The sequence below is a fragment of the Rutidosis leptorrhynchoides genome, chromosome 5 (genome assembly GCF_046630445.1).
Source record: "Rutidosis leptorrhynchoides isolate AG116_Rl617_1_P2 chromosome 5, CSIRO_AGI_Rlap_v1, whole genome shotgun sequence".
In the NCBI taxonomy this organism is placed as follows: Eukaryota; Viridiplantae; Streptophyta; class Magnoliopsida; order Asterales; family Asteraceae; genus Rutidosis; species Rutidosis leptorrhynchoides.
This window is the reverse complement of record NC_092337.1, coordinates 73,590,353-73,602,509: the sequence shown is the minus strand read 5'-3', so window position 1 is coordinate 73,602,509 and position 12,157 is coordinate 73,590,353. Positions and strand designations below refer to the sequence as shown.

Below are 12,157 nucleotides of genomic sequence, written 5' to 3'. Positions count from 1 at the left end.
TATAATCCTGTTGTGGAAAGTTTAACCCTAGAATAGCTTCTTTATTTAGTTTACTTGTTAGGGTAGTTCTTTGTATTGTTGAAGTGCGTAGCGATCCCGTTTGTTCTGGGGATGTGGGGATCGGAATGGCTGCGAGAGTTTCTTGTCGAATCAGTCGTGTTTATAGCATACTAGCTTTTTTTTATTTTTTATTCTTATTTATTACTACTTACCATTTATTTATAATCTAAAAAAATAGGGAAAAAACGATTCACATTTGTAAGGGATATATTTTTATATATGCATTGGTTTTGATAATATGTTTTCTCAACACATGCCTTTAGTCAAAAACTCCGGCATAGGGCTCTTTCACTATTGTTAAACGACTTAACTTGTGTTTTCTGCAAAATAAAAAAAAAATAAAAAAAAAATAAAAAAAAAATCTACAAATACAATACGTCAATACCATTAATTGAACCATTGCACTGATCATTGGGAACATGTACACCTGAACACCGAAGACCAATTGAACTATCAACTTCGCAAAAGCCAAACAACCCAAAGCTTTTAATCATTGAAGCTAAAACCTTTTCATTTTTAAACAAGTGTAAAAAGGAAAACAAGTGTTACACCTCATATGCCAGCCACTGATATAAACATCTTCAAGGATTCAATTCTTACAAGTATTTTTACACTCGCCTTTTCCATCCCTCATTCCCTCGTTATATAAAATTTGAAAATTTTATTTCTATGATGTTTTTAATGGTTTATTAGTTCATTATTACTATCCACATCCACTTTTTTGATGGTATTGAAGCATTCGCGTTACACGGCTTAATTTTCGTAGCCTGCACTCACTCAGGTAAAAGCTTTTGAATTTAAGTTGGTGTTGCTCATTTTTCATAACATTGAGATTCAATCTTGTAATGTTAAATGTGGAGTCTGATACTTAGAAATGATAACATGACAAATGCATGAAAGCTGTTCGATGAAATGCCACACTCATAATTACTATTATAATTATAATTATTACTTTTATAGAAAGGTGATATGATGATCTTTAGGCACTGCGTTGTCGTTTATATTCAGGAAATTTGTTTAATTTAAAATGCTTAGAACTTAGAAGATAGAGATTTGATAATTCATTATGTTCATTTTTCAGTATTACCCTTTTTTTTTTACTTCTATAATCTTACTGGAATTATATTATATGTTTTTATCCTCCAACATTTCCAGGTGATACTTTACAATATGATCAAATCGCTTAACGGTTCAATTAAATCAAGTTTCAGAAATGTCATTTCTGCCCGAATGTACTGTTCGAGTGAAACAAACCACGAGATACTCGATCCAACAAAACAAATATGCAAAGTTCTAATGTCTTGTCCAAAACTTGGGGTTGCAACTGCACTTGACCAAAGTGGTTTAAGACCTACACCCGAATCAGTTGAAGAAGTCCTTAAAAGATTCGGGAATGCAGGTATGCTCGTGTATCAATTCTTCGATTGGGCCGGGAAACAACGTCATTACGAACACAGTATTCGAGCTTATCATACCATGATTGAGTCTTTAGCCAAAATTAGGCAGTATGAAATAATGTGGGATCTTATAAACACAATGAGAAGCAAAAACTTGCTTAATATGGAGACTTTTTGTATAATTATGAGAAAGTATGCCCGTGCCCAGAAAATTGAAGAGGCGATTTACACCTTTAATGTCATGGAAAAATATAATGTCCCTCCAAATCTTGCAGCTTTTAACGGTTTGTTGAGTGCGTTATGTAAAGCAAAGAATGTAAGGAAGGCTCAGGAGATATTTAACACCATGAAAGATAGATTTATCCCGGATCAGAAAACGTATAGTATATTAATCGAAGGTTGGGGACGGGATCCTAATTTGCCAAAAGCAAGGGAAATATATAGAGATATGATTAAGGATGGATGTTACCCTGATATAGTTACATACGGGATAATGGTTGATATATTATGCAAAGCGGGTCGTGTAGATGAAGCTATTGATATTATTAAAGATATGATATGTAACGATTGTCAACCCACGTCCTTCATTTATAGCATATTGGTTCATACATATGGAATCGAAAACCGCATTGAAAAAGCAGTTGATACGTTTCTTGAAATGGAAAAGAATGGTGTTAGGGCTGATGTGGCTGTTTACAATGCGTTGATCAGTGCGTTTTGTAAGGTAAACAAACTAAAAAATGCGTATAGGGTTTTGAATGAGATGGAATGTAAAGGGGTGAATCCAAATTCAAGAACTTGTAACATTCTTTTGAATTATTTGATTGAACAAAAGGAAACGGATGAGGCTTTTAAGGTTTTTAAAAGGATGATCAAGATTTGTGACCCGGATGCTGACACGTATACTATAATGATCAAGATGTTTAGTGGGACGGGTAATATAGAGATGGCTCTTAAAGTTTGGAAATTTATGAAACGTAAGCAGTTTGTTCCAAGTTTGCATACTTTTTCTGTTCTTATTAATGGGTTGTGTGAAGCTGAAGATGCTTCTCAAGCTTGTATGTTAATGGAAGAAATGATTGAGAAAGGAATTAGACCACCAAGGTTGACTTTTGCGAGGTTGAGGAAGTTGCTTTTAGAGCAACGGCGTGATGATGTTCTTGAATTTCTACAGCAGAAGCTGGACTTGTTGGTAAAAGAGCCATTGTGTGATTGATAAATGACTCGTTCGAACATTGATTGAATCTAAAAGAGCCATTGTGTGATTGATAAATGACTCGTTCGAACATTGATTGAATCTGGTCAAAACATTGCAACAGCAGGGTTCGGAGCTGGTCTTATATGGGGCTCTGTTATTAGCAGATGGAATTAAGATTAATCAAAACTGAGATACCTTCATATACATATTTTGAGGTTATAATGGTGGTCTTATTACTTGGGGTTTTGTCTATTATGGTTTTCGGTTGGGGTTTTAAAGTGTTATTCTTTTTGGTCCAAGTTTGGAGTGTCAAGTTCGAATTTTGTTTTGTACATGAGATATTTGATGTATAAAGTTGGTAGATTTACTTCTACATTGTCGTTATGTTTGTCAAGAGTTAAGTGTACAGTTTGAATATTGTTTTGTGCAATGTTGTTTCTAAAATAGATTGAGTTCCGTGTTGGATATGAAACATGATTCTGGACATAGAATTTATGTGGGATGAGCAAAAATCCCCTCCAAAAAACAAAAACCAAACTTGTACATGTACCAAAAACTGAACTAATAGGGATCTGGTTTCAGTTTTGGTTTTGGTTCTTGGTTTTGGGAAAATCTAGTTTCAGTAAATTTGGTATGGAGAAACTAAATTTGAATACCGAATTATGGAATCTACAAAAGTTTTTAGGTGCATAAACCATAGAACCAGATCTTATTAGTACAAGTCTAGTACCTGTTCAGAACAGAGTCGAACCCAATTACACACACTTTTTTACTAAATGTAGTATATGATTCATGTTAAAAATCACATAATCACTTCCATAATGCGCATCCACACCATAGTTAAAGCAAAGAATCATCACACGAAACTAGTATTTTAACAATCCAAATGTGGGACTTGGCAGAAAATTTCGACCCATCAGTCATGAAACTTGCGTTACATAATCTAACCATCTCGCATGTACGATTAAAACCATGATCGTTAGTTCAAACAATCAAGATTGGGTTCTTTAAATATCGAAGAATGTAAAGAAAATTGTCACCCTTACTACCATGCTCCATGGGTAAACTTTTACAACATACAATTCAAGTATAAACCAGTCAACACGATGATACCTATTTTAATGTGAAGGTTACACTGAGACGGAAAAAAAAAAAAAAAAAAATCTAAATGAGAATAGCCTCCCTCTAGTGCCTTCGACCTTTTGGTTCACTTTTGGAAATCACAACTCCGGAAATTTTGTTGACCTCGTACAATAATGCAGCAGAGAACAGGAAGCTGTGCCCAAAAAGCCATCAAGTTAAACAAGAACCAGTAGTTTAGGACTATATTATTAAAATAAAAATGAATGATAATGACAATAACAACGATTTTATTAATACTAATAATTAATTAAACAAAATATGGAGACCTCAAGCATTTAGATACCCTTCCATTGCTTTTCGACCATAAAAATCACTAATTTTAACTTTAATTGAATTTTTAAGTTGGAGTTTTGCTAATGTGTGCACTGGTTGCACACGTTAAGATGCATTTAATGACCAACGAGCTTATAGCTCAGTGGTACCCGATGCCTTTGATCCCTGGGCCCACAGTGGGGGAAGCTTTGATCCAAGAAAGGCGCAAGTTCGATTCTCAGTCTGGGCGCCCCGCATGGAATTATTTCTCCCTCCGGGGGGAAATTTGTGAAGTGTTTTCGGGGGTCTAGCTAGCTGGGGTAAAAATCGCCTTGCCGTCACTGTGGTACCTGGGAGGAGGTACTTTGCCGGCACAGGTCTCTTTCGGGGTGGGATTGTTGGGTGCTACGGCACACAGGGTTAGCGTGTCCCTGCCAACTTACACGTTTTGATCCAAGATGCATTTAATGTACTCATGACAAATTTATAAAAAAGGTAAATATTAGATAAAACTGATGAGTTTTATATGCAAATAATAATTTCTAAGCAAATTACGAGTTTATTAAATGCACCTAGATGTGTTGCCACAAGTGCACAAATTAACAAAACTCTAAATTTACAGATTGACCTTTAATGAAAAAACACCCAAATCGACACGATATTAGATAAATGGGTCACAATGACCACCTAAATCAACGAACGCCACAAAACATATACCCCAATTGTTTGAAGCTTTATTTTACCATATTCCTTTTATATTGCTATCCGATTAAGAGTGGCCATTTCATCCTATAAACTAAGAAGGTTCCTTTATTGATAACTAGGTCCAGTGATTAGGAATAACATTCGCGTAGTATAAAAGAAGTTTCACTATAAAGGATTTAGTATGAGAGAATAAGTTACCAAGTCGTTATACAAACTCGATGCACAGTGCCAGCAGCAATCAAAGCAACAACCTCAGCTAAAATAACTGCATACAAATTTAAAATATTAATCATGAACTACTGATGCTTATCAATGACTAATTATCCAGATCACATTGAATAACCCACGAGAAAATAGCTTCTTTTTTGCACAATCTATGATTATTCACGTTTTTACACTTACTATATGTATGTATCCCCACAATTTCCGTACATAATAAGCTCAAATTGAATTTGAAATATGTCTGTTTTTTCACAATGCTGTTTTGAATTTGATTATTTGAATTAATACTGTAATAATCTATTCAAATACTTTAAAACAAGTAAAAATTAGCAAAGCTAATATCTTACCAGCACCCCATCCGGTCTTAACACCAGAAGTTTCCTGGTAATTTCCAATGAACTGCAGAAAGAAAAAAAAAACCATATTATCATCAAAAGCAACCAAATATAATAAATTTTCAAAATATGTTCAACACATACAATGTAAGGCAATGAATTTGTTAATACTAGCCGACGCCGTATTCCTATTCATAGTAGGCTAGTCCACTTTTTGCATATGAAGTTGTAAAATATAGAAAAGGTAAAAACTATGCTTACCTACCATCACTAATAAAATATAATTGTCATGCGTTTTGGGTCTTTTTATAATTCCCGTTACTACTTCTCTTCAATCGGCTTACATATGCATAACAATCATAGACTAAAATCTAAGTAAGATCACTTCACGAGCAAGAACAAAAAACCATTCAAGTCATTCATATACAATATAGACAAGAACAAAAACTGAAAGTTATTATTATCAAATTTTCACAGAAATTTAACTACAGAACAGGAAAGCAGAAAAAGGTAACACTGACATATCATAACATGAAGAAAATGTTACACGAATCCATGAAAACGACACAAATAAAAATTGAATTATGCAACTTCATAAGATTATAAATCGAAACGTACCGTCAGTAAAAAAAGAAACACAAGAGAACTAGTGAACCCTCCAAGTACGGTGAACAATTCGGACGATGCTAACTTCCCTCTATACACTTCTTGAAGTGATAAAGTAACAACAAACAGCAAAAGCGAATACAACATCGAATTCCCAGACTCAGCCATTCGCCTTCACAAAATTATCTGTATCTTTACTTATTATAATAACATGATTATAACTACTACAAATCTATACCTAAAACCTAAAAAGTAGTTTAGAATCTGACAGATCAGAAGTGTTATTAAACTAACCCTAAACAAGTTTCCGCCTAATTCTATAAGCGTAACAACTAATTCTTGTATGTATGCATATACTAGCATTTAACTAAAAATAGAAAAAACTAAAAATGGCAGTGTATTGAGGCAACTTCGGTATATGAAAATTAGGTAGAAGATACTTGATGCTAGCTTAGAAAAATTATGAAATCGTAAATAGATTATAGATTTAGATTATATAACTTATATATAAGTGTATATATGTGATGAAAATACCTGAATGAAAATGATGGATCGGATTGTTAGGTTAATGTATGTTTTCCGGTGATCGAATGATTTGATGAAATGAAAAGGGGATGGGGAAACGAAGTTAGATTTGGGCTAAATGAGTAAGTGCATGGGCTAGTTATTGGTCTATTAACTACTAAGCCCAAGCCCAAACACTTACCCAATTAGAGAATTCGTGAATGAAAAAGCTACAGCTATAAAAAGGATAAAGTGGTTTTTTAGAACCGCGATTTTAGAATCACTAACGGGAATAGAAACCACTCACCTGATCATATTCGATACACTCACGCTAAATGAAACCAAATCGACCCGTTAGGCAATCCAAAACAATGAAAACCCCCGAAGAGATTTGAACTAGATAAATAATATCCTGAAAGTTTGCTTCACGTAAGATTCGAGCTCGGGACAGAGTCCTCAAAGTTCATCCTCCCATACCACTTAGCCAAAGACTCGGTGGTAGGATAATGTGTTTTTTGAAAGTGAAAATGTGAATTTGTGTTATTGAATGAAGAATTGGGTTTGAGTTATTATAGCTAAACCTTGTTTGATTAATGACTATTTTATTAAAATTTGGGAATCAAAAGTACAAAAGACAATTCACATTTGAGAATGTTAATGCTGATTATTCTATAAATTTTAGATTTATAATTTTTTATATTGGTGCTTAATAGCAACATATAGATATATAATGATGTTTATATATATACACTATTCTATACTATTGCTTTGAACGACAAGACAAGAAAAACATCCAAGATTTTCAGTAACTTCATTTAATAAACCTTGAAATTAAATTATGGTGTTCGAAACTATGGTTTAAGGTTTCAACGAATTTTGTCTAGTTATCGTGGTGTTGATTGGTTGGGATTTCACTTTACATGTTTTCTACATGGTGATTGCCCTTATGTTATCGTGTGATGTTGATTTGAATATCGTTGATTCTTAGATTGTTGAATTGTAGCTATATTTGTTATACCTTTTTGAGGTCGGTGTATTGTATGGTGAATCGAGTTATATGGTTCTTTAAGAATTAATGTGTCGATCGTGATATTGTGTTTTTTTTAGTGTTAGTCAAAGTTTGTTGTAACTCTATCTTCTTGCTAGTTTTATTTTTTATTAATAAAATTGTTGTCTTTTAGAAAAAAAAAGTTTTTTACATCAAAGACTTGATTGGCTTATTTTAGAGCGAAATGGCAAGTGTTTCTATCAAGAGGTAATGAGATAATTTCTCTCTTATTGTACAACGGAACTCCACATTACAATTTAGCGTTGATTATTTAAATTAAAAATTCTACTAACATTCATTAACACGTTTAAAACAGTTGTATATAACAGTTGATTGTCACTTTTATGGTGAGAGTTATCTAATTGTACATGTATTTTATGGAACACTTACACAAATACATGATTAAAATTTGTTCTTTTTTTTTTTTTAACATTATCATTGTAAAACTTTGTACTTCTATAAAATTAATGCAAATCTGAAAAGGGCAAATTGCCTAGAAAGATAACATAAAGATAACTTTTTTCCGATAAAGGGTATATTGGTTTTTTCTTTGCCCACAAAGGAGTTTAATTTCAGCTTAGTGCGTAAAAGGTTGTCTGATTGCAAAATGGTTGCAATTGAGATAATATACGACATGTGACATTTTCATCTAATTTTTATGGATGACTTGTATATTCAATGTCATTTTCTTTTTATTTGTTTATTTCCATGTCATTCTTTACTGATTTTTTTTTTTTTTTAATTTTTCACTAATATCTTTTTTATTGTTTATTATTGTCACAAATGTTAACACATTTAGTTATGACTTTGGATCATTTTAATAACCAAATTTTAATCTTCAAAACAACTACTTTAATTTGATTAACAGTTTTAATCTTCATAATTAACTACAACGTCGACCACTCACCATCTCCAACTTAGTCTCGAATTAATGCATCCCCATTTTTTATTAGTTTCAGCATTTAAAAGTTGAAAAATAAAATATGTATAAAAGTTGAAAATTTTGTATAATACATAGTAGATCTGAGAAAAAACATCATCTCTGGTAACCTCCTTCGTCACCGGTCACCCCCAAATAACTGGAGAAATCGTCAGCATCACCTTTGTTGTCGGAATTACACAACCAACGCAAGAAGCTTCGTGGGTGGAATCGTGGACATCGCCGTAAATCGTCGACCTCACCCAGATCTATAAACAGAACTCGTATCTAATGGTGGAGACAGTTTGTTGGGTAAATTCATTGGTTGTGATTGTTGACCAGAGAGATAGAACGAGAGAATAATAAACATGATGGATAGTTTCTTGTGTAAATTGGATTTCGATCTGTATTTACTGTATTTAGTAAAAAAAAAAAATATTATGGTGCCATATCTTAAAATATATAAAAAATATAAAAATATATCAGTAGAAAATGTATTAAAAAGTTACTAAATAATGACATGGAAATAAATAAATAAAAAGAAAATGACATGGATTATATAAGTCATCCATAAAAATTAAATGAAAATGCCACATGTCATATATTACCTCAATCGTAACCATTTTGCAATCAGACACCCTTTTACGCACTAAATTGAAATCAGACTCCTTTGTGAGCAAAGAAAAAACGGATATACCCTTTATTGGGAATAAGTGGCTTTTATATTACATTTCTAGGCAATTTTATCATCTGAAAAATTATATATTGTTACACTGAGTCACTGAGACACACCAAAAGAAAATGAATATATCATTCACGAATCACTTTAAGTATTGATCACCCTTCTACACAATTTTGTAAAGAAATTTAAAAATATATATAAAATACATAATAAATATACTTTTGCACCCAATAAGATATAAGAACAATGATAATATTTCTATCATTGAATTTGATAAATCCATACAATTGTACATTAGGTATACTCTCATAATGTATAGTTGTTATAAATTTATCAAATTAAATTGTAGATGTATAACAAGATATGGTTAAAACCACCACCACCACCACCACCTAAAAAATGAACTATCTCCTTCCACTTAATATCAAAGTTGGCTCCATTTTCATTATAACCGGATCTTCACAAAGCTTCGATAACTCCTCTTCCGGCAATGTCACTGTCACCGTTCTCGCTAACCCACCTTCCGATGATGGTGTCACAACGATCAACCCTTCGCCTTCCGCTTTCCCAATATGGAAACTCACATGAACCGGTTTCTCATTGTTACTAAACTTAGACTCATAAACCAATGACTCAAATTCATCTTTCGACTCGTTTTTCGATATAATCAAATGCTCCAAACTTACACATGTTAGTTCCGGGCCATACATTTGAACCATTTTTGGATACTCACCATTTAATTCCTTTCTTGAAGACTCTAACCAATCAAGCATTGAAAAAATATCATCTTTCTTGATGTCATTCACTTGGTTATGTACTAATTCCACAGCTTCCATTAGCCCATTTTCACCCATCAAGATCTCGGTTTGTAAAGAAAATTGTGAGAAGTTTTGCGCGTTTCCAAAGAACTTATTAGGTATTGCTAGATCAAGAGCTTTTCGTGCATCTATGCATAAGGATAAGGATTGTGTAGGAGAATTTGTATTCGTATTTTTAAGTTTAATAAGTTGTAACCAAAATAACGCGGTTAGGTAATCAAATGGGGTGGCATTGGGACATTTGTTAGGGATCTTCGATAGGCATTGTTTGATAATTGTGTTGGAGAATTTGAAGGTGATAGTGGCCATTTTGGTAGATGAAGTTGATGCTAGTTTTGAACTTTTTTGCAAATATTTGGTGGCGTTTTCGTTAGTAGCTAGTGGGGCTCCATTGTTGAGTTGAGGTAGATTGAGTATTGGAGAGTGGTTAGCCACGAGCTCACCACGATCGATATCGGTCCATGATTTGTGAAACAGGGTTACACTGGTTGGGTCAGCTAGTAGGTGAGTGTAGCTTATTCCAATAGCTAGCCCCCCACCAACAAACTCACTTAGCTACAAGGACAATAATACCATAAAGTTACTACAACACATACTAAAACAAGAAGTATTATACTTGTAAAATTTGAGATTATATATAATAAATGCTAGAAGCTTTCTACCTAACTGTCGATCAAATCCTTTTATCTGATTAATAACATTTTAAAGGTTAATCAATATTTATTCGTACACAATCAAACATGTTTATTATTTATATAATATAATTTTGTAAAACATGTTTGATTGTGTACGAATAAAAATTGATTCTGATAAACATTGGTTATGTACTAATCACTCTCTTTTCTTAAAAATCTATATCTATATATTATAAATAATGTAAACATTAGTCTATCAAAGTTGTCAAAAATTCAAATTAGTCGGTCAAAGCCAGATTTATTAGTTACAAGTTATATTAATTCGGTCCAAAATGATCAAAGGAGTCAAAGGCAAAGTTATATTTGCGCCCAAAGTTTATGGAAAAATCCATAAACTTTTTAAAGACCTATTACGAATTTTGTACCTATTAGTCTTTACAAAGTTCCAACCAACTAGTTATTGACTAGCGATTTTTACAACTTTGGTACCATTTTAAACTGGTTGGAAGATAAATCTCAAAATCATACTTTCTAATCTAATTAATAATTAACCTAATATATATCTAAGTCATTATTAATGAGTAATTACTAAGCATGAGTTAAAGATTGTGACAATATATTCTATGTAGCATACCCTAAAAGGTAGCTAAATTTAAATGAGATATAATTGGCCACGCAAGCTAGTAACACAACTAAAACTTGATAATTAGGTACCATACTACCATATATTCTTCCAAGTTACATGTAATTGATAGTTGTATCTAACCACTTTCATAAAATCGATCATAAGTATCAAAAGACTTTTACAATAACAAAGAAGGGCTTGATGAAAATTTTAAATTAATTGCACTATTTCACATTTAATTACATAAAAAATCGATAGAAACGGTAAAAATTGATAGAAACGGTAAAAAAATTTTTACCTGAATTTGAAAAGGTGACCATGAAGTTGGATCACCATCAACCATATCTTCCCAAGTAGTTAAACTCCTCTCATCAGTTTCTTTAGCAACATGTAACCATTCATCAATTGTGGTCCCTACACTAGCTTTATACATCCTAACCCCAGCATCGCTATACTTAACGTCCCAGTTACCGTCACCGTTAATAACTAACCGCCCTGTCATCCGTGGATACTTGGATAAAAGGTCCGAAAGTGACACTCGGACATTATCCAAGTCCATAGCATACTTTCCTTTTTTAGCAAACGGGCTAACTCGGTAGTAAAAAATTATATGAACCGTATGAGACCCCATGGTGTGGTCAAGTGGGGACAGAGCGTATCGCTGACCCATTGGCTCAGTCGGAGTGCTAGACACAATGGTGAGCCGTGAATGGACATCGACTAGGCTTGAATCTGTCATTTTTTTTTTTTTGGGAAATAAAATTGGAATGTGAAATGGATAGTATCTGATATTAATAGTTAGAAGATATAGGAGTTACAGTATATATAAATGAGAAAATATTATAGAGTACAGTTAGGTTTAAAGAGTTAGTTGAATTCATTAAATTGGTGCTTCTTTACAACCATATGGCACTACCATTAAGAAATGGATCATAAATGAGTTTCAAAGCCACCCAACAACTGTACTATATTTATCTTAATGAGTTGGTGTTCAATTGTTAGTTGTTA

General features: G+C 32.8%; 3 protein-coding genes across 3 annotated transcripts; 1 reads left to right on the top strand and 2 right to left on the bottom strand.

The window, feature by feature from the left end:
• The first annotated feature begins 1,226 nt into the window (after nucleotides 1–1,226).
• Nucleotides 1,227–3,084, top strand: LOC139848218 (pentatricopeptide repeat-containing protein At1g77360, mitochondrial). Its single transcript, XM_071837948.1, has one exon. The coding sequence runs from the start codon at nucleotides 1,231–1,233 to the stop codon at nucleotides 2,671–2,673; it is 1,443 nt and encodes a 480-aa protein (XP_071694049.1). The 5' UTR covers nucleotides 1,227–1,230; the 3' UTR covers nucleotides 2,674–3,084.
• Nucleotides 3,085–3,600: 516 nt separating this feature from the next.
• LOC139848220 (uncharacterized) lies at nucleotides 3,601–6,522 on the bottom strand. The gene is made up of 5 exons (XM_071837949.1): nucleotides 6,453–6,522; nucleotides 5,931–6,090; nucleotides 5,325–5,376; nucleotides 4,954–5,020; nucleotides 3,601–3,931 (listed from the first exon to the last, which is right to left on the bottom strand). The coding sequence occupies exons 2-5, from the start codon at nucleotides 6,084–6,086 to the stop codon at nucleotides 3,841–3,843; spliced, it is 366 nt and encodes a 121-aa protein (XP_071694050.1). The 5' UTR covers nucleotides 6,087–6,090; nucleotides 6,453–6,522; the 3' UTR covers nucleotides 3,601–3,840.
• A 2,778-nt stretch (nucleotides 6,523–9,300) lies between these two features.
• Nucleotides 9,301–11,907, bottom strand: LOC139850457 (protein ECERIFERUM 2). The gene is made up of 2 exons (XM_071840030.1): nucleotides 11,448–11,907; nucleotides 9,301–10,444 (listed from the first exon to the last, which is right to left on the bottom strand). Exons 1-2 carry the CDS (start codon nucleotides 11,886–11,888, stop codon nucleotides 9,476–9,478), a joined length of 1,410 nt encoding a protein of 469 aa, XP_071696131.1. The 5' UTR covers nucleotides 11,889–11,907; the 3' UTR covers nucleotides 9,301–9,475.
• Nucleotides 11,908–12,157: the final 250 nt, after the last annotated feature.

Coding starts and splice junctions, on each gene's coding strand:
- LOC139850457 (XM_071840030.1), bottom strand. CDS start 11,888: ATGACAGATTCAAGCCTAGTCGATGTCCATTCACGGCTCACCATTGTG. Junction 10,445..11,447: donor GGTCACCTTTTCAAATTCAG/GTAAAAATTTTT, acceptor TTGTCCTTGTAG/CTAAGTGAGTTTGTTGGTGG.
- LOC139848218 (XM_071837948.1), top strand. CDS start 1,231: ATGATCAAATCGCTTAACGGTTCAATTAAATCAAGTTTCAGAAATGTC.
- LOC139848220 (XM_071837949.1), bottom strand. CDS start 6,086: ATGGCTGAGTCTGGGAATTCGATGTTGTATTCGCTTTTGCTGTTTGTT. Junction 5,377..5,930: donor TGTTTCTTTTTTTACTGACG/GTACGTTTCGAT, acceptor TTCTTTCTGCAG/TTCATTGGAAATTACCAGGA. Junction 5,021..5,324: donor TAAGACCGGATGGGGTGCTG/GTAAGATATTAG, acceptor ATTTGTATGCAG/TTATTTTAGCTGAGGTTGTT.